Consider the following 20,002-nt stretch of genomic DNA (forward strand, 5'->3'; position numbering starts at 1 on the left):
GACAATAGACAATAAGTGCAGGAGTAGGCCATTCGGCCCTTTGAGCCAGCACCGCCATTCAATGTGGTCATGGCTAATCACCCCAATCAGTATCCCGTTCCTGCCGTCTCCCCATATCCCCTGACTCCGCTATCTTTAAGAGCCCTATCTAGCTCTCTCTTGAAAGCATCCAAAGAACCGGCCTCCACCGCCCTCTGAGGCAGAGACTTCCTCCCGCGCTCCGACGACATTCAAGTTTGTAGGTTAATTGACTTTGGTAAAATCCTAAATTGTTCCTTGTGTGTAGGATAGTGCGAGTGCACGGGATGTTCACTGGTCGGCATGCACTGGATGGGCCGAAGAGCCTGTTTCCGCACTCTAAAGTAAAGAAGTGGTCATCAATTAGTTGGTCTTGTTTCCATTCATTTCCAATTGATCTTCATTCTGCTACTGGGAGCCTTTGGTTTGCACAGTTTAAATTAAAGAATAAATGAAAAGAAAAATGCGCATTTCGTCACACTTTTCACACAATTGCAGGGCAACTAAAAGCATTCTTTGCAATCATTGATGCACACAATGATGGTGATTTAGAGCGGCACAGTGGTGCAGCAGTAGAGTTGTTGTCTCATATCGCCAGAGACCCGGGTTTGATCCGGACTGTGGGTGCTGCCTGTGTGGAGTATGACCCACATAGGTTTCTCCGGCTGCTTCAGTTTCCTCCCACACTCCTGGATCTGTAAATTCCCCCCAGTGTGTAGGACATAGAACTAGTGTAAAGTTGATCGATGGTCAGCGGGGACTCGGTGTGCCGAAGGGCCTGTTTCCATGCTGTATTGCTAAACTAAACTGATAATGACTGTGGCTACAATAATAGGCAGATGGGAGCTGATAATAATACAACAGAGCCACTGACATTCATATACATTCAGGCCACAGGTAGAGAGGTCCTTGGTTTAAGATTATTGTTGATGAAAGCATCATAGATGCTCCCCTCGTTACTAGGGACAATTTACAGAGGACAATTCTGTAAAAACAACCTGCAAAAACAAACCTATAAAAAAAGTGATCTGTGTGAACTCATTAGGCCGATAGCCCTGTTTCCACGTATATCTAAACTAAATATATATATTTTTCGTTGCTAGTTTTTATTTAATAGGTTTTGCCTCTTATTCCCTCCTTCAAACAACCCCAATCCATAACAGACACTAGAAAATGCCTTGAAAAAACTGCTGCAAAGCCCATAAAAGATGTATAATCAAGGAGAAATCGCCAGCGCAGAAGATATTAATGGGGGAAGGAGGATAGGCAGGGATGGAATAGTCAATAAATCTGTGCACAGAAACCGATCTCAAAGAAGGTGAATGAGGTGGAGAGGTGCAGGGAAGGAATTTCAGATGGTTAAATTCAAATCCAATACCTTATTTTTTTGTTTATTTTATTTGCAAGGTGATCTCAGGTTGTGGGCCTTTTAAAATGCCGTTTTAAACGTTCTTGTTTAGCATCCAGATGAGCTCAGTGCATGAACATCAGTGATTCCATGGCAACGGTTACCATGTCACCCAGGCTTCTCTGACTCTCATCGAGGAGGCCATTGTTTGCCTTTCTTGCACTAACCCATTGCCTGCGTCTGTCTGTGAATCAGCGCTGACTTCTCTTCACCTCATGATATGCGTGACGTTTTTCTCTTTGAAGCATTGCACAGAATTTTTCAAACAAAATCAGGCAATTTAGCCTCGGAGGTGCAACGTGTCTGACATGATCCTCTCTCTCTGTCGCAAATTAAAATTGGCATCTTAATGATTATTTTTTCATTACCCATTGATTGATTAAAACTTCTGTAATCATTCTGTATGTCACACCCCTCAAACATCACAGCTCGTTCTAGTCCAGTTATCTCCCTCACCTCTCAATAGTGAGTTATAGCCCTGAAAACCTCTGTTCCTCAATATTGGCACTCTTAGTTTAGTTTAGTTCAGAGATACAGCGTGGAAACAGACCCTTTGGCCCACCAAGTCCGCGCCGACCAGCGATCACCCGTACACGAGCACTATCCTACACACTAGGGACAATTTACATAAGCCCATGAACGGACAAACCTGCAAATCTTTGGAATGTGGGAGGAAACCCAGGCGGTCACAGAGAGAACATAAAATATTCTGCACCGACAGCATCCATGGTTAGCATCAAACTCATGTCTCTGGCGCTATAAGGCAGCAGGTCTACCACTGCACCACTCGTCTACATGCCAGGGCAATTCCATCACCTGGTTTTTAGAAGTCCAGTCTCCAGATTTTGGAACTTTACACCCTCAGCTTGTGCAACTCGCTCTCGTCTTTTAAATTGCTCTGACGTACTGGTCATCTTCTTTAGGTTGGATATGTTAGCAACATCACATAAATTCAAGTTGCTTTTGTGGTGTCCGCACCGCCTGTTTCTCCTGGGACTGTGCCCAGGAGCAATGTAAAGATATATTGCTGAGGACTATATTCTACACTCTTATCTTCCCCTTTGCTCTATCTATTGTACTGGTATATTTGATCTGTTTGGTTAACATGCAAAACAAAGCTTTCCTCTGTACCTCGATGTACCTTGCTACATGTAACAATAATAAACCTAAACCTATCCTGTAGAAACAAGAACCTGCAGATGCTGGTATAAAATTATACAACGTGGTTAGCTGAGTGGTAGTTCAAAACAGGTAGTACAAAAAGTGAAAGGAAACAGAGTGCAGATTATAGTGTTACAGCTGCAGAGAAAGTGCAGATAATAAAAGTGCATGGGGCACAGCAAGGTAGATTGGAAGATCGGGAACACATTATTAGCCGATGAGAGATCCAGTAATCTGCTAACAAGGGGGGAAGGAAGCTGTTCCTGAGTCTGGTGGTACATGCTTTGAGCATTTATGTTTTCTGCCCGATGGGAGAGGAGAGAAGAAGGAATACTCAGGGTGTGTGTGTAGTCCTTGATTGTGCTGGCTGCTTTCCCGGGACAGCACGAAAACTAGATTGGCACAGTAGTGCAGCGATAGAGTTGCTGCCTCACAGTTTCATTGACCTGGGTTTAATCTTGACTACAGGTGCTGCCTGTACAGGGTTTGTACATTCTCCCTATAACCACATGAGTTTTCTGCGGGTGCCCTGGTTTCGTCCAACACTCCATAGACATGCAGGTTTGTAGGTTAATTGGCTTCTGTAAAGTATCCCTCAGTGTGTAGGATAGGACATGTTTATGGGTGATCTTGGTCGGCGTGGACCCGGTCAGCTGTTTCCACGGTGTATCTCTAAACTAAACTAAACTAGATGGAGTCGATGGGGGAGAGTGGCAGGTTTGCGTGATGGATTGGTCTCATCTTAGCAGAGAGGAACAGAGGATACAGGATTCTTATTGTTATTATTTTTATTCAAATTTTCACCAACAAATGAATTGCTGAGCCCAAATCATCCGTATACATTTTGTCTGTACTTAGAAAATAGCTTCTCTTGATCTACCTTGCCAACTCCTTAAATACCTCATTTAGCTCACCACTTAATCATTTGCATTCAAAGCACCAGAAGCCCTTTATTCACATCCTCTGATTCAAGACAACATAGTCATCAAGTCCGTAACAGCACTGACATGCATCGTTCCAAGGGTGCAATGGAGTGATTGATCTATCAAAAGTAACTGGCTAATACACATGTTCACAAGTTATAGGAGTAGGCCATTCGACCCATCGAGTCTACTCCGCCATTCAATCATGGCTGATCTCTGTCTCCTAATCCCATTTTCCTGCCTTCTCCCCATAACCCTTGACAACCATTCTAATCAAGAATTTGTCTGGCTCTGCCTTAAGAATATTCACTGACTTGGCCTCCATAGTCCTCTGTGTCAATGAGTTCCACAGATTATCTACGCTCTGACTAAAAATACAACGCTGCCTGTAGGTGTATAATAAAGCAAAGAACAAACATTTACGAATGCCTGTAACCAATACTAATGCTATGGCATTGGTTACAGTCTATAACAGATTATTGCTAACCAATACCAATGTTAAGCTAATTTGTAAAATGGAACTCAATGGAAATATTTGTTTTAGTTTTTAGGGATACAGCTTGGCACCATCCTACATGCAAGGGGCTAAGAAGCCAATGCATCTACAAACTTGCATGTCTTTGGAGTGTGGGAAGAATCTGGAGCACCCAGAGTAAATCACACACTGTCACAGGGAGAACATCGTGCAGATTGTACTCGTAGTCAGGAGCGAACCTGGGTCTATGACGCTGTGAGGCAGCCTTTCTACCACTGCGCCACAGTGCCACCTTAAATTTCCTAAAGAAAACGGTTTGTAAATAATCAATAAAAGACACAAAATGCTGGAGTCAGGCAGCATCTCTGGAGAACGTGGACAGGCAATGTTTCAGGTCAGGTCAGGTCAGTTCTCCAGACTGTTTGTAATAGGAGATAGCTGAAAGACAAGAGGGGAGGTGGGGTATGGGACAGAGCCTAGCAAGTGATAGGTGGATACAAGTGAAGGTGGTTTGATTAGCAGAAGGTTGGACAAAGGTCAGAGATAAAAAGGTAGTGAGATAAGGAGAGAAGAAGTGATGTTTCCGATCGGAGCTTTCTTCAACATCGGCAGGTCCATGTGTCACATTCCCTGCACAGATGCTGCCTGACCTGCTGAGTCTTCCAGTGCTTTGTGTTTTGCTCAATAGTCCATGGATCTGCTTGCCTTTGGCTTCCAAAACCCCGTGGCAACCATCTTCTGAATCTTGTTGCTGTTCTTCCTGGCATCTGCCTGAAATACCATTTCTGTGTCATGCCGTTTTTATTTTAGTGTTGAGAATGTTTGAATTCAGTAGTTTTTACTGTCAATCTCTCAATGATTTAAAATGGCCTCCACAACTCGATGGCACAGTGAGAAGATAGAAACTCCACACAGACAGCGTGGTCAGGATCGAACCCAGGTCTCTGGCACAGTGACCCAACTGGTAGAGCTGCTGCCTCATAGCCCCAGAGACCCACGTTCGATCCTGATTTCAGGTGCTGTCTGTGTGGAATTTCCATCTCCCTGTGACTGCGTGGGTTTCCGTCGGGTGCTCCAGTTTCCTCCCCCATCCCGTAGACGTGCAGCTTAATTGACCTCTATAAAATGGCCCCTCGTGTGTATGGAGCGGATGGAAAAGTGGGATATCATAGAACTAGTGTGAACGGGTAATCGATGGTCGGCTTTGACCCAGTGGGCTGAAGGGCCTGTTTCCATGCTATATCTCTAAATTAATCTAAACTGAGTGGCAGATTTTCTGCCACACAGTGGCATTGATACAAAGTGCCTGGGAAAGACTGCAGTAAATGTGAAAATTACAGGGGAAGGTTACTTCTGTTAGTAGAAGGGTAATGATTTATTGGGTTTCTTCATTTCAGAGTATGCCATACACAGCAAGCCCCCAGACAACTTGGAGCTAAATGCATTTACTCTTAAAATAAAATAGTCATAACAACCCAACCCCTTCATTACTTTTCCTGGTAATCATATATTTCACTTTACACTCAGAAGGCTGTAACCTTCCTTGGCGAATGTTTTGCCTGACAAAACTAAACACCAAATGCAGGAGTAACTCAGCGGGACAGGCAACAGTTCTGGATAGAAGGAATGGGTAACGGGTTTCGAACCAAAACGTCGCCCATTCCTTCTATCCAGAGATGCTGCCTGTCCCGCTGAGTTACTCCTGTATTTTATATCTACGGTGTAAACCAGAATCTGCAGTTCCTGCCGACAAAATTAAACACCACTTAAGCATGTACATTAATAGGAAAGGTTTAGTGGGAGACAGACACATGATGCTGAAGTAATTCAGTGGGTCAGGCAGCATCTCTGTAGGAAAAGAGACCCAGGTCTCTTTTCACACAGAGAGTGGTGAATCTCTGGAATTCTCTGCCACAGAAGGTAGTTGAGGCCAGTTCATTGGCTATATTTAAGAGGGAGTTAGATTTGGCCCTTGTGGTTAAAGGGATTAGGGGGTATGGAGAGAAGGCAGGTACAGGATACCGAGTTGGATGATCAGCCATGATCATATTGAATGGCGGTGCAGGCTCGAAGGGCCGAATGGCCTACTCCTGCACCCATTTTCTATGTTTCTATGTTAAAAGAATAGACAGCGTTTTGTTATCGGAAACCCTACTTCAGAGATGCTGCCTGACCCATTGAATTACTTCAGCAATTTGTGTCTATCTTCTGTAAAAACCTTCCAAGGTTTGGGGGAACGTGGAACTAGCTTAGAGGCAACTTTAATTTTTAGTTATAAATTTAGAGATGCAGATTGGAAACAGATCTTAAGCCCAGTGTCCGTGCCGACCAGCAATCCTTGTACAAACCGAGGTACCTGGAGAAAACCCACACAGTCACAGGGAGAAGGTACAAATTCCGTACTGATGGCACCTGAAGTCAGGATCAAACCCAGGTCTCTTTTTCTCATGGGAGTGATAGCAAATGCTCTAATCATCAAATTCCCACTGCCAAAACCTTTAGATGCGCAATAAGTAAACATGATGGTGGCAAAGTGGCGCAGCGGGTATGTTACTGCCTTACAGTGCCAGAGGCCCGGGTTCGATCCTGACTACAGGTCGATCCGTACGGAATTTGTACATTCTTCCTGTGACTGTGTGGGTTTTCTCCAGGTGCTCCGGTTTCCTCCCACACTCCAAAGACATATATGTTTGTAGGTTAATTAACTTTGGTAAAGATTGTAAATTATTCCCAGTGTGTAGGATAGTGCTAGTGTACAGGGAATCGCCGGTCGGAACTAACTCGGTGGGCCTGTTTCCACATTGTTTCTCTAAACTAAACTAAACTAAAATGCTAAATTGGCATTGCATATGGTGCCAACAACAGATTAATCTGCTGAATTCAGGCCAGTAATTCTTTTCTCTTTGCCTGAAGTAAATCACAACAGTCGGATTTCAGTTGCCTGTGTGCCCTGCATAGGAATGTGGATTTATGAGGCTTGCAGTTGTTGATAGGATTAGTAAAATGGAAAGGCAGTGCCTGTGAATGAGAGATTCACTTAACACGCAGCCAAGCTAATTTTCACATTGTTTTCCAAGAAGCAATTAAATTGCAGCAGCAGTGTAATAATTCATTTGGTTCAAATAATAATACTCTTAAGTGCTCTGTCTAATGTCAGCTTCAAGTCAATTTGGCTCAAAAAATGAAAGGCTCCTGTTCAGGTGCTTTAAACACTTAGTGATGGTGGGTCACATTGTTTTACGGATCTGCTCTTGGGTTATTTGCCAGCTAAAAATGCTGGGGTCACTCGCTACGGCTGCACTGCCGTAGAACTATTTTCTGATAGCTTTAATGTTATCTGCTGCATGGTGGCACAGAGTTGCTGCCTTACAGCGCCAGAGACCCGGGTTCGATCATGACTACGGGTGCTATCTGTATGGGATTTGTACATTTTCCCCGTAATCGTATGGATTTTCTCCGAGATCTTCGTTTTTTCTCCCACACTCCAAAGACATACAGGTTTGTCGGTTAATTGGCTTTGTGCAAATGCAAAATTGTCCCCAGTGTGTGTAATAATAATAATAATAATGAATTTTGTTTGTGGGCGCCTTTAAAAAGTCTCAAGGACACCTTACAAGAGATTAACGAATAATAAAACATATAATCGGAATAAAATAAATAATATAGACATCACCAATACACAAATCAAAAACAGAATTCGATCCAAAGACAAAAAAATCAAAAACACAATGTAAAGAGAGAGCAGCGGCAGCTAAAGCGCGCCAGCGTCCACTCTCCCTTCCGACAGCCATCTTGGACACAGACTAACATGTTTACTTACACACAAAAAGTCATCGCCCCCTCAATGGATTACCACTGTGGGGGAAGGCACAATGTCCAGTCCCCATCCCCAGTTCACCCAAAGTCAGGCCTATTGAGGCCACCGCTATTGCCTCTACGGAGGCCCGATGTTCCTGGCCGTTCTGGCCGGGTGGTGTTGCCCTGGCGTCGGGAGTGTCCTCTCAGCGGCTGGGCCACCTGGAACGGCCGCTTCTTAACTGGGGACCGCGGCTTCCGAAGCCGACAAGGCCGCGCCGGTTTGGAGCTCCCGATGTTAGAGTCGGGGCCGCCCGCTCCGCTCCGCAGACCCGCAGCCCGGAGGTGTTGATCTCGGCAGTCACAGCTCACCGGAGCTCCAGCGTGTCGATCCAGCGCGGCGAGCCAGGCAAGGCATCGCCTGCTCCGCTCCGCGATAGCGCTGCAGCGCTGTGCCGCCACCGAAGCCGAGGTGCTGGTCGGTCCCCGCCAGGAAACGGCGCTCCACGCCCACTGGTAGGCCACGAGGATGGGTCGACTGGGCAGCCCGGAGAAAAAGCTGCCTCACCGACCAGGTAAGGGACCTAGAAGTATAGATTACCCCCTTCCCCCCACATTAAAAAGTCCATTCTCCAACAGACAAAGCACAGGACAGGACAGATGTGTAGGATAGTGTTAATGTGTCAGAACTCAGTGGGCCAACGGGTCTGATTCCGTGCTGTATAACTAAACTAAACAAGGGACAATTGACAGAAGTCAATTAACCTACAAACCCACGTCTTCGGAATATAGGAGGAAACCGGCGCAACCAGAGAAAACACATGGTCATAGGGAGAGCGGTACAAACTCCTTGTGACATTAATAAAGCTAAACCATAAATGATCTCTTCATGCACACCTCTAACTCCTCATTTACTGGTGCTCTTCCCTTATTCCCCATTTACTGGTTCTCTCCCACAATTGATCATTTACTAGTGCTCTACCCTAATTCTGCAATTACTGGTGCTCACTCGTAATTGCTCATTTAAGGTTCTCTCCCCTAATTCTCCAATTACTAGTGCTCTTCCCTTATTCCCCATTTACTGGTGTCCTTCCCCAATTCCTCATTTCACAAGATGAACAAAAAATGTCACAGATTAGAAGGATGTTTTAGAAGGAACTGCAGATGCTGGAAAATCAAAGGTAGACAAAATTGCTGGAGAAACTCAGCGGGTGAGGCAGCATCTATGAAGCGAAGGAAATAGGCGACGTTTCGGGTCGAGAACCGTCTTCTGTCTGAAGAAGGGTCTCGACCCAAAACGTCGTCTATTTCCTTCACTCCATAGATGCTGCCTCACCCGTTGAGTTTCTCCAGCATTTTTGTCTACCACAGATTAGAAGGAGATAGGTTTCGATGATAAGTAATAGCTGCTTCAGCGAGATATCCATCATGTTGCCGTTTCACCTCAGTCCTCTCACGCAGATCCTTCCTCTGCTAGACATTGAGGGGCAGGGTTCGGTGGGGATATCCTTCAAACATGGGAAGGGATATAACCCCAGGGGGTGACATGAATGGCAAGAGTGTTTTGTTTAGAGATAGGTGCGAACACTGGTGAGTATGACACTATTGAATGTACAAACACTGAGAATCTATAAAGAGTTTTTGTAGAGAATTTGTTTTGTATATGTTTTTTATTCTAAATAGTTTTTTGGGGGGGGGGAAGCCAAATTTCAGGAACTATAAAAAACTTTACTCATGTGATTGAAGTTGATTCTTAGGCGAAAGTTTTTGTTTCTTGGCAAATTGGAGAAGTGTTGCTTGTCAAACATGATAGTTACTTGGCGCTCTTTTAAATGTTGTTATTGTATCTGCTTTACTACTTCTTCTGGAACTTGTTCTTAAATATACTCTGAACCAAGGTTTAACATGTCTCAACAGTAGGGATTTATATTGCGTGGAGAAATCTCTCCATCTCAACCCAATGGCCAATCCCTTTACCCAAGACATATTCTCCTATTCATGTTTAGAGATACAGCACAGAAACAGGCCCTTCGGCTCACCAAGTCTGCGGCGTCTAGCATTCACCAACTCCACCACTGTACCACCGTGCTGCCTTGTTCGTGACTTCACAGCTAGAGGAAGCAGCAACAATGCTTTATGACTTTCTAATAATGAACGGAATTTCGTTCAGACCGAAAGGTCTGAATGACAATAAAGGAATCTAATCTAATCTAATCTAATCTAATGTTTCTCATGGTCAAGTCTCACCATGTACTTCAGGGAAAGATTAATAGACTGGAGGGGAAACAAACTCATTGATAGACGCAACTCATTGATAGCTAACTCATATTTCGCTTGGTCAGCTTACAACCCAGTGACATGAACGTAGATTTCTCTAATTTTCAAACAACTCCTTCCTCCTCTCCCCTCTCTCCCCATCTATTCTTTCTCTCCAGAGATGCTGCCTGATCTGCTGAGTTTATCCAGCATGTATTGCCCATCTTCAGTATAAACTAGCATCTGCAGTTCTTTCCTACACTTTATTTCCACAATGACATTATAATGACATAGTTTGGGTGTTTTCACATAATCATAAATGATTATAAAAGCAGGAAATACAATAAAAATACATTGGTATAAAACATTTGTTACCATTTCTTAAATAGCTATATAGCAATAGCTATTTCATTTATGTGATTTTCTTTTATATAGTCACAAGGGGGAAATATATAATCTGACATCGGGGACTTCATAGGACAAAACGATCAACAAGATGGAGTGGATGTGATGAGCCAACTGTTTTTCATGGATGTGGGAATTGATGGTCAGGCCAAAAACAAGGGAAAATTAAGATTCAGTCTCATTGCTCTGAGCCTTATGTTGTATACAGGCCAAACTAGATGAGAGGGAGTAAATTTATTTGAAAGAGATTGGCAAACAAGCATAGTTTTATTAAAGTTCCCAGTTTCATGGCCATCATTACAGGCTCGAACTCTTAATTTCAGATTTACATAATAAGTTGATTTTAAATGTGTGTCCAGATTCTAACATACATCTCAAAATCAATGATCCATTCATACAAGCCCTGTAAGCATGGCTATGCTTCCAATTTTCATTCTGTGCTGCCTCTATAGCTCTTTGATGCCAAAGTAACAATAATGACGTTGTATAGCCGACACTATCCATCAGTAGTTAGGACAAGTGGTCTGTGGAACTGTGCCAGTATTTGAAGGGCTCTCCACAAACTGTGCCAGTACAGTGTTCCTTAGACAAAGGAGCAACACATATTGTTGCTTGCTAGCTGTCATTAGAGCTGAGTTTTGGCAGAGGGAGATGACATTGAATGGAAAATTATTTCCAACTGGATTCATAAAGGAGTGGACTTCATGGAGACACAAGCACTGCAGATGTTGGAATTTTGAACAATAAACAAACTACTGGAGGATCTCAGCAGGTCTGGCAACATCTGTGGAGGGAAGCAGACAGACAACATTTTGGGTTGCACTGCTGATAATTATGTTGTCCACATGCAAATTTATGAGCACTTTGAGGAAACCTGCAATCAAAAATGATGAATGCAAGATTGGGGACACAAGGAACTGCAGATGCTGGTTTACAAAATAAGTGCTGGAGTATCTTAGAGGTTCAGGCAGCATCTCTGGAGGGAATGGACAGGCGATGTTTTGGATTCGGACCCTTCTTCAGTGAGATTGGGAATTTGTTCCACAAGCAACATCCTCAACTTGCCTCAAAACTCTACCTGGACAATGAACTGCCTTCAAAACTGCAGTCACTGTTGTTGTGTAAGAAACTTAGCATATAACCTTTGCAAAGCGAGATCCCACTAATATTAATTCATTCATTGTCATATTGACTGAAGGATACATCCTGGCCAAGACACTGGGGTAAATTCCCTTGTTTTTCTTCAGTAGTAGCTTGGAATGACATATCCAGCTGTGAGACCAGGTGGATTCTTAAGTTTACTATTATTTTTCATTGACGGCTTATAGACAGTACAGAACTCCCTCATGAAAGCAGTGAAGTTAAGCGGATTCTTTAAATGCAAGGTCTTATAAGCTGTGATGCAGTATTTTTTATTCTGTGACTGATATGGAAACTAATATAAATTTGCTGGAGATTGGACTATGGTCGGGTTTGTTGCCTGTCGACTTGAGGTGTCAGATAATGAATGGAGAGTCTGCAATTCCCAATGTTGGATTTAGGATATCCCGCTGACGTTCAAATCCATCCATTGTTTGCAGGTGAAAGAGGCCATGCAGCGAATCCATGACAGAGGAAACATAGGAAAACTTATCCTGGACGTCGAGAAGACTCCAACACCACTGGTGAGTCATTCCTGGTCTGAACACTTTGAGTTAAACATGCCAACATTGTGATACGCAAGAGTCGGTGCAAACTCCACACAGGCAGAACCAGACATCAGGATCGAACCTGAATCATGGGCAGCAACTCTATATCAGCATTACCTGCTGCTCATAATAAGGAGCATTGGGTATGGGCATAAAGTACATTCAAAGATAACTACACCCTCAGAATAACTAAATAGAAACAAGTGCCAAAGCAGATAAATTTAATTTTGAATTAATCTTGCATGAAGTTTATTTTCTTTGTAAAGTGCCATCTCATATCACTCGCAAGGTTCATTTCACATAATTTCATCTGGAGCCTCTGGCATTTCAGACTTTCATTTCCTCGCATTAATGTAAATTTGTGTTATTTTGTAATTATATCTATGTTTGAAATGAATCTAAAATAACCAGAACAAAGGTGATTTTTCATTGTTAATGTATATAATTATAGTCTATCCTCATGGTTGATTTAGGTGACAAATACTACTGATTTCACTGGGAAGACATGTATAGCACGCCTATGTTTGTGTCTTTTATGTTCCCACTGGGCCACTGGTCTTTATCCCCTCAGAGAGAACCATTCGTTCGAGCAGGAGGTAACAAGTATTAATGGAAACGAGTAACGGAGAATTGGGGTGCAGTCTTGGGGAGGGATCTTTATAAAGAAGGAGTCTGGGATAGCTCAGTAGCACAGCTTGTCCGGGTTTTCCCCATATTTCAAAGAAGTGCTGGTTTGTAGGTTAATTGGCCTCTGTAAATTGTGTAGAATAGAACTAGTGTACGGGTGCTCACAGTAGAGCTGTTGCCTCACAGCGCCAGAGACCCAGGTTCCATCCTGACCTCAGTTGCTGTCTGTGTGGAGTTTGCATGTTCTCCCTGGTTCCTCTGGGTGCTCCGGTTTCCTCCCACATTCTAAAGATATGCTGGTTTGCAGGCCAATTAAAATATAAACCGGCACGTCTTTGAGGTTTGGGAAGAAACAAGGAGCACCCGGAGGAAATCTATGCAGTTACGGGCGGAACATGCGGACTTCACACAGACAGCACCCGAGGACAGGATCGAATTCGAATCTCTGGCAACTCTACACTTTTCACTTTTCATGTACAGTCTTTTAGTCATACAGCATAGAAACAGGTCCCATGGCCCAGTTTGTTCACACCGACCAACATGTCCCATCCATATTAGTGCCACCTGCCTGCGCCTGGCCCATATCCCTCTAATCCTATCTCAACCATGTAGCTATCTAAATGTGTCTTAAACATTGCAATAGGTCCTGCCTCAACTACCTCCTACGGGAGCTTGTTCCATACACCGATCGCCCTTTGTGTAAAAAAAAGTTACCCCTCAGGTTGATATTAAATCTATTCCTTCTCACCTTAAACCTATGTCCTCCGGTCCTTGATTCCCATACCCTGGGCAAGAGACTCTGTGCGTTTACCCGATCTATTCCTCTCATGATTTTGTACATCTCTATAAGATCACCCCTCATCCTCCTGCGCTCCAAGGAATAAAGTCCTAGCCTGCTCAACCTCTCCCTATAGCTCAGGCCCTCGAGTCCTGGCAACATCCTCTTTTCTTTGATTGGATAGCAGGCAAACAAAAGCTTTTCACTGTAGCTTGGCACACGTGACAAAAATAAACTAATCCAAACCAAACCCGGTACGGCACTGTGCCACCTCTCCCTGAAATTCAACAGTACCATCCACACTGTCTACATTTGCTGCATTTCTTTGCATCACCAGAGATTTGGGCACCAGGCCATCCTTTTTTCGGGCCAACATCCTCACAGAGCAGGGGAAAGAAAGTATAGAGATAATGTGGTTTGCCTCAGCAACATTGGTGTGGTAACAAGAGTGTCTAGAGACTAAAGGGCCTGTCCCACTTGGGCGTCATTTGTGCGTCATTTATGCAACATCATTTACGCGTCACGATGCACGACACGCACGTCGTGACGTGCACATGATGCGTGCATGGTGCACATTACCCGCGCATGGTGCGTGGTGTCATAGGCAGTGACGCGCGGTCGCACACGGCGCCCCAGGATTTTGGGATGTACAAAATCTTCGCGCGCAATCTGCGTGACGTGCAAATGACGCCCAAGTGGGGCAGGCCCTTCAGTTCTTATAAAGCTGTCAGGGTCATGGTGCTATAAATAGTTGAATCAATTTCATTAAGTGTGGTTCTGATGGGGTCTCAGCACAGGGACTGGCATCAGCGAGCTAACTTGCCCAGTGCTGATAGCAATTTATGTTGCAGTAAATCTAGAAGACATTTTAATGATACAATCAGCTGGCTGAAACCTATTTACTCTTCCTACTTACGTTTATACTGCAACATCCCAAGGGAGCTTCGTGTGAGTGAAATCGGATAAAACCTGTCACAAAGCCACATAGAGATTGTGGGTTTGGCGATCGTCAAATTCACAAGTTCACAAGTTATAGGAGTAGAATTAGGCCATTCAGCCCATCGAGCCTATTGCGCCATTCAATCATGGCTGATCTCTGCCACCTATTCCTATTTTCCTACCTTCTCCCCAGAGCCCTTGAAACCCATTTATAATCAAGAATTTGTCTATCACTACCTTAAAATTATCCACTGACAGCCTCCACCATGGCAATGAGTTCCACAGATTAACTACCCTCTGACTAAAGAAGTTCCTCCTCACCTCCTTTCTAAAATAGCGCAATTTGATTGTGAGACGATGACGTCTGGTCCTAGATCTTGGTCAAAGATATAGGTTTATTAAGCAAACGTGAGGCAGTTGTGGCGCAGTGGTAGAATTGCTGCCTCACAGCACCAGTGCCCCAGGAGTTCAATCCTGATCTCGGGTGCTGTCTGTGTGGAGTTTGTACGTCCTTGCTGTGACCGCGTGGGTTTTTTCCGGGTACTCTGGTTTCCTCCCACAGCACAAAAATGTGCATGTTTGTGGATTAATTGGTCTCTGTAAAATTGCCTCAGTGGGTAGGGAGTGGATGAGAAAGTGGGATAAGATAGAACTAGTGTGGATGGGTGATCGATGGTCGGCGTGGATTCGGCGGGCCATGGTGCTTCTTTTCAAGATGTATCTCTAAATTAAACTAAAGAAAAGGATTAAAGAGGGAATCAGAGACCTCCGGAATCATAGACCTACTTTTATTCCCCTTTTGTCTACTGTGGCTCCAAATATATTCAGTGTCTGAGTCTTCAGAGCACAGTGTTGTCAATGCCTTCTGAGAAGAAATTAGTAGAACAGAACAGTACAATGAGAGGCATAGACAGGATAGACAGTCAGAAGCTTTTTCCCAGGGTGGAAATGTCAAAGACAGGGTGAGCAATGGTTGGCGCTGACTTGGTGAGCCTGTTTCCACGCTCTGTCTCGAACGTCTAATGAATCACTCCCCATAACTCACCACCGTGTGTTACCTTGTACCTGGCACCAATGTCCTCCTTCTTACTTCCAGATGGCAAGTGACAGCACGGAGACCAGTGAAGCGGGCGAGGAAGAGGAGGATCACGAGGGCGACAATGGCAACAAGGAGCGCATGCCCTTCATCCAGTAGCCGCGCCAGTCGGAGACCGGAGGCAGTGGACCCAGAATGATCCCCGACATGTTTACTTTCTTTTCAGTTTTTGTCGCCGGAGGAAGGAATGACTTGAGGATGGTGTCCCTGATGCACTAGTGAACAAATGCTATTGTACTGTGCTTGTTTGTGTTTGTCAGCCAAGCTACTAGCTGTTTAAGAGTCGTAGTGAGTGATCTGAACTACTAAAGTGCCATATCCTTTCCAGTGCAGTATTAATGACCACATCCCATGTTAAGATCCTTTGAACAAGAAGCCCATAGTATTATGTTTCTCCTTGTTTTAAAGTGGGAACTGTCCTTTGTTTGTGAATTTATTCCAGTCTTACTTGCGTCTCCATATCTCACTTGATTACCCTTTTATTTCTTTTGACGCTGTTAGTTTTCTTGTGCATGTTTTCTGTTAGCCTGTTGGTGCCTGTATTTAATCCAGTATACACTGACCAGAGATCGTTCAGTAAAGTCAGCATTAAGTGTTCCAGACATGCATCTTTGACCAGTACAAGTGATGGGAACTGCTTCTAAACTAGCTCTACTAAGGAAAACAAAACAGTGTCGACCTATTAATCAGCTCCAGAACCGAAACATTGTGAATGGAGTTCACAGTTGGTTCATTTTGTTGCATTTGTTGCATTAGTGCGTTTGTTATATTGTGCCACTCAAACATTGTTTACATAAAAAAAATACAAAAAAATAAAAAAATGATTAGTAATTGAATGTTAGTCATGTGCCTATTTAATTTTCCACAAAGGGGATTTGAATGGTTGGGCAGGGGACAGGGGAGGTGAAGTCCAAATATGGTTCTCGACCCAAAACACCACCTATTCCTGTTCTCCAGAGATGCTGCCTGACCCGTTAAGTTACTCTAGCGTTTTGTGTGTATGACAGGTGCTACCACTGTTATACTTGTTATTCCTCTGTCCTTATCTCAAGCTTGAGAGTTCTATAGAGGAAGAAGCAGCAATTTTATAGTACTTCCCTTAACTTTATATACTACATCCACAATGTGATCTCCGCAGCACCAAATGCCCCCCATCCCCCCTGGACTGTCTCCCTCGGATGGTCACGTCACACAGCTATTTATTTATTTTACTCTTCTTTTACATCGGTTGGAAGCTGCATACTAAATATCGTTGCACTGACGTGCAATGACAATAAAATATATTATTATTATTATTATTAAAAAATGCATTTCATAAAGGGTGATTTTAACCCTTCACCTATCGTTTCATTCTCCAATCTTTCCCCAATCGGAGCTCCCTTTTGCGACCTCCCAGTTGCCATACATTTTAACTCCCTTTTTCATTCCAATACTGATCTTTCTGTCCTGGGCCTCCTCCACTGTTAGCGTGAGGCCACATGCAAATTGGAGGAACAGCACCTCATATTTTATTTGGGAAGCTTACAACACAGCAGTATCAATGTTGATTTCTCGAATTTCACGTAACCCCTCTCATTCCCTCTCTCTTTGCCCCCCCCCCCCCACTGTGCAGTGCCTTCTGTCTCATGGGAGAGAGAGAAGGATGGTCCCGTTGTGAGTGATCCTTGATTATGTTTGCTGCCTTCACAATGCCACGTGAAGTGTAGATGGAGTCGATGGAAGGGGAAAGACTAGTTTGTATGATGGACTAGACTCCGTTCACATCTATGAATTTATTTGACCTCTTGTCTAAGCAGTTGCTTTACCAAGTTGTGATGCATCCTGATCGCTGTACCTGCTTCCACCACCACCCCACAACAGCATAAACCAGACACATACTATATTCTGCGTGAACAAAAAAATGGCTTGGACATCTCTTTCTCACTTTTCCTCCTGAATTTAAAGCTATGCTTTCTAGTATTGATATTTCCATCGGAAAATGCTCTGGCTGTATATCCTTTCCATGCCTCTCATAATTTTATATACAGCTTTGAACAGACCTTTCGGCCACCGAGACCATGCCGACCATCGATCGCCCGTTCACAGTAGTTCTGTTATCCCACTCTCGCATCCATCCTTACACACTAGAGTTAATTTTACAGAGACCAACTAACCTACGAACTCCAACATCTTTGGAATGTATGAGGAAAGTGGAGCACCTGAAAAATCCCCACAGGTTTACAGGGTGAACGTGTAAACTCCACATAGACAGTACCTGAGGTCACGATTGAACACAGGTCTCTCGCACTGTAGCAATGCTACCAGATGGACCACTGCGCCGCCGCACTGCGTCACTGTGCTGCCTCTCACAAACTCATTTTGCCGTATCCTCTATTACACATGAAATCAGTCCCCCCCCCCCCCCCCCCCCCCCCCCCCCCCCCCCCCAGCCTCTCTCCTGCCCCCCCAGCTCAAGACCTTAACTGGAGGGCCCATTACTCCTTTTCCATAACGTATAACGATATCATGTTTAAATCTAGAAAAAATTAGGAGTGACATTGTTGAACCCTTGGTTAAATTTGATAGGACTTGGGGAAGATTTATTCAGGAAGAAGAAAGGAAAAGGTGGAGAGTAGGCTGTGGGAGAGCTGGGGAGGGGAGGGGAAGTCCTGGAGCGCCCTGGATCCAGAGATCCGGCAGGCCATGACCCGGCGTCCTTATAATTCTCTTACCTTTATACGGTGGAACGGACTTGACGACAAACGGATCTAAATTGTTGAAATTCTTTGCAGACCAGATTTTTTTTCTTTGTTTTGCTTATTTTAGTTTAAGGGGGTTTATTTTTCTCTATTTTCTTTTTTTTTCTCTAAAAAAACCCAATAAAAAATAAATTAAATAACCTACCAAATTATGATCACTGTTCCCTCATCAGCTCTTCCACTACCTGACCAATTATTTTTCCTAAGAGAGTCAAATACTGCCTAGTATCACTAAGGGCTGGAATGGACTGCTGGAGAATGGTAAAGAAGTCTTGTTTGGAATAAAAGGATTGTTTGAGACGGACGCTGGGGAAGAATACGGACGAGTGACCAATAAATATAAAAATTGTTGGAAGCAAACAGGAATGCTAAAGTCTGACAACTAGCACTCATGTGGAAATAGGTGGAAACCTATGTCAAAGTTCCCAACACCAGCGTTGTCAAGACTGGTAACAAGCTGAGTCACATGAAAGAATCGTTTGAAAAGCTTGGTCATGGGGCAAAAACGATTTTGAAAAGTGGATTATTAGGTGGAGGTTTATATGAGAAAAATATGTTGGGAGCGATGGGTAAGGTCAGGAGATGTGGAACTGAAGATGTTTTTAAGTGTATGCACTTTAGTCCACTTCTAGTGCACTTTAGTTTGACGTATCCAATTTCAGGTAGTCATTGCTTTCTCCCTCCTACCCCTCCCCTCCCCAGCTCTCCCACAGCCTACACTCCACCTTTTCCTTTCTTCTTCCTGCCACCACCCCCAAATCAGACTGAAGAAGAGTCTTGACCCGAAACGTCACCTATTCCTTCGCTCCATAGATGCTGTCTCACCCGCTGAGTTTCTCCAGCATTTTTGACTACCTTTGATTTTTCCAGCATCTGCAGTTCTTTCTTAAACACTTTAGTCCACAGTGTGTGGTTTCAATGGTGCTTTATTGCCAGGTAGAGTGACAGCACAGTGAAATTATTTGACAGTCACAGTCACAGATTCACAGTTTTGATGGCGTTTTAAATAGAAAAAGCAGAAAACACAAAAAGTCCAAATTCCAGTCCACATGTTGGAAGTCCTGGAGCGCCCTGGATCCAGGGATCCGGCAGGCCATGGCCCGGCATCCTTCTCCTCTGCCAACTGCCCCTGGGTCCCGGGGGCACCTCCTGCAGCCGACCTTGAAGGCACTGGAGGCAATACCCCAGTCCCTCTGCTACCGGTCCATTCTTCCCATCCATCACCACAAACAGTTCCATCCTCGACTCTCTGGTCTTCGAGTCATCCTTGCCCCTTGTTCTCGACAATCCTTGCCTGTCCTTGTCCGGCCCGTCCTCATTCCCGGCGGTCACTTTGGCAGCTGGGCTCATTCTTGTGGGGTTGTGTGTGTGTGTGTGCGTGTGCCTGTGTGTGTGTCTGTGCATGTATGTCCGTGTGCATGTGCGTGTATGTGTGTTGTGAGTATGTGCGTGTGTGCATGCATGTGCATTGTGTGTGTGTGTGCCTGTGCATGTATGTGCGTTGTGAGTGTGTGCATGTGCGCATGCATGTATGTGCATTGTGTGGCTCGTGTTGTATGTGTGTTGTGTGCGTGTATGTGTGTCGTGTGTATGTGTGTGGTGTGTGTATGTGTGTGGTGTGTGTATATGTGTTGTGCGTATGCAAGTCTACTGTGTTTATGTTTACCTTAATGGGCTTCAAGGGTTGGAAGAGAT

The 20,002-nt window shown here is 44.2% G+C and overlaps 1 protein-coding gene across 1 annotated transcript in view; it reads left to right on the forward strand.

The window, feature by feature from the left end:
* vat1l (vesicle amine transport 1-like) overlaps positions 1-16,399 on the forward strand; it is an 80,467-nt gene extending 64,068 nt beyond the window's left edge. Inside the window, exons 8-9 of the mRNA XM_055648839.1 lie at positions 12,022-12,105; positions 15,570-16,399. Coding sequence (XP_055504814.1) covers positions 12,022-12,105; positions 15,570-15,668 — 183 coding nt within the window. The 3' untranslated portion in view covers positions 15,669-16,399. The remainder of the gene's footprint in view (positions 1-12,021; positions 12,106-15,569) is intronic.
* The last annotated feature ends 3,603 nt before the right edge of the window (positions 16,400-20,002 follow it).

Source organism: Leucoraja erinacea, chromosome 17, assembly GCF_028641065.1.
Source record: "Leucoraja erinacea ecotype New England chromosome 17, Leri_hhj_1, whole genome shotgun sequence".
NCBI lineage: Eukaryota > Metazoa > Chordata > Chondrichthyes > Rajiformes > Rajidae > Leucoraja > Leucoraja erinaceus.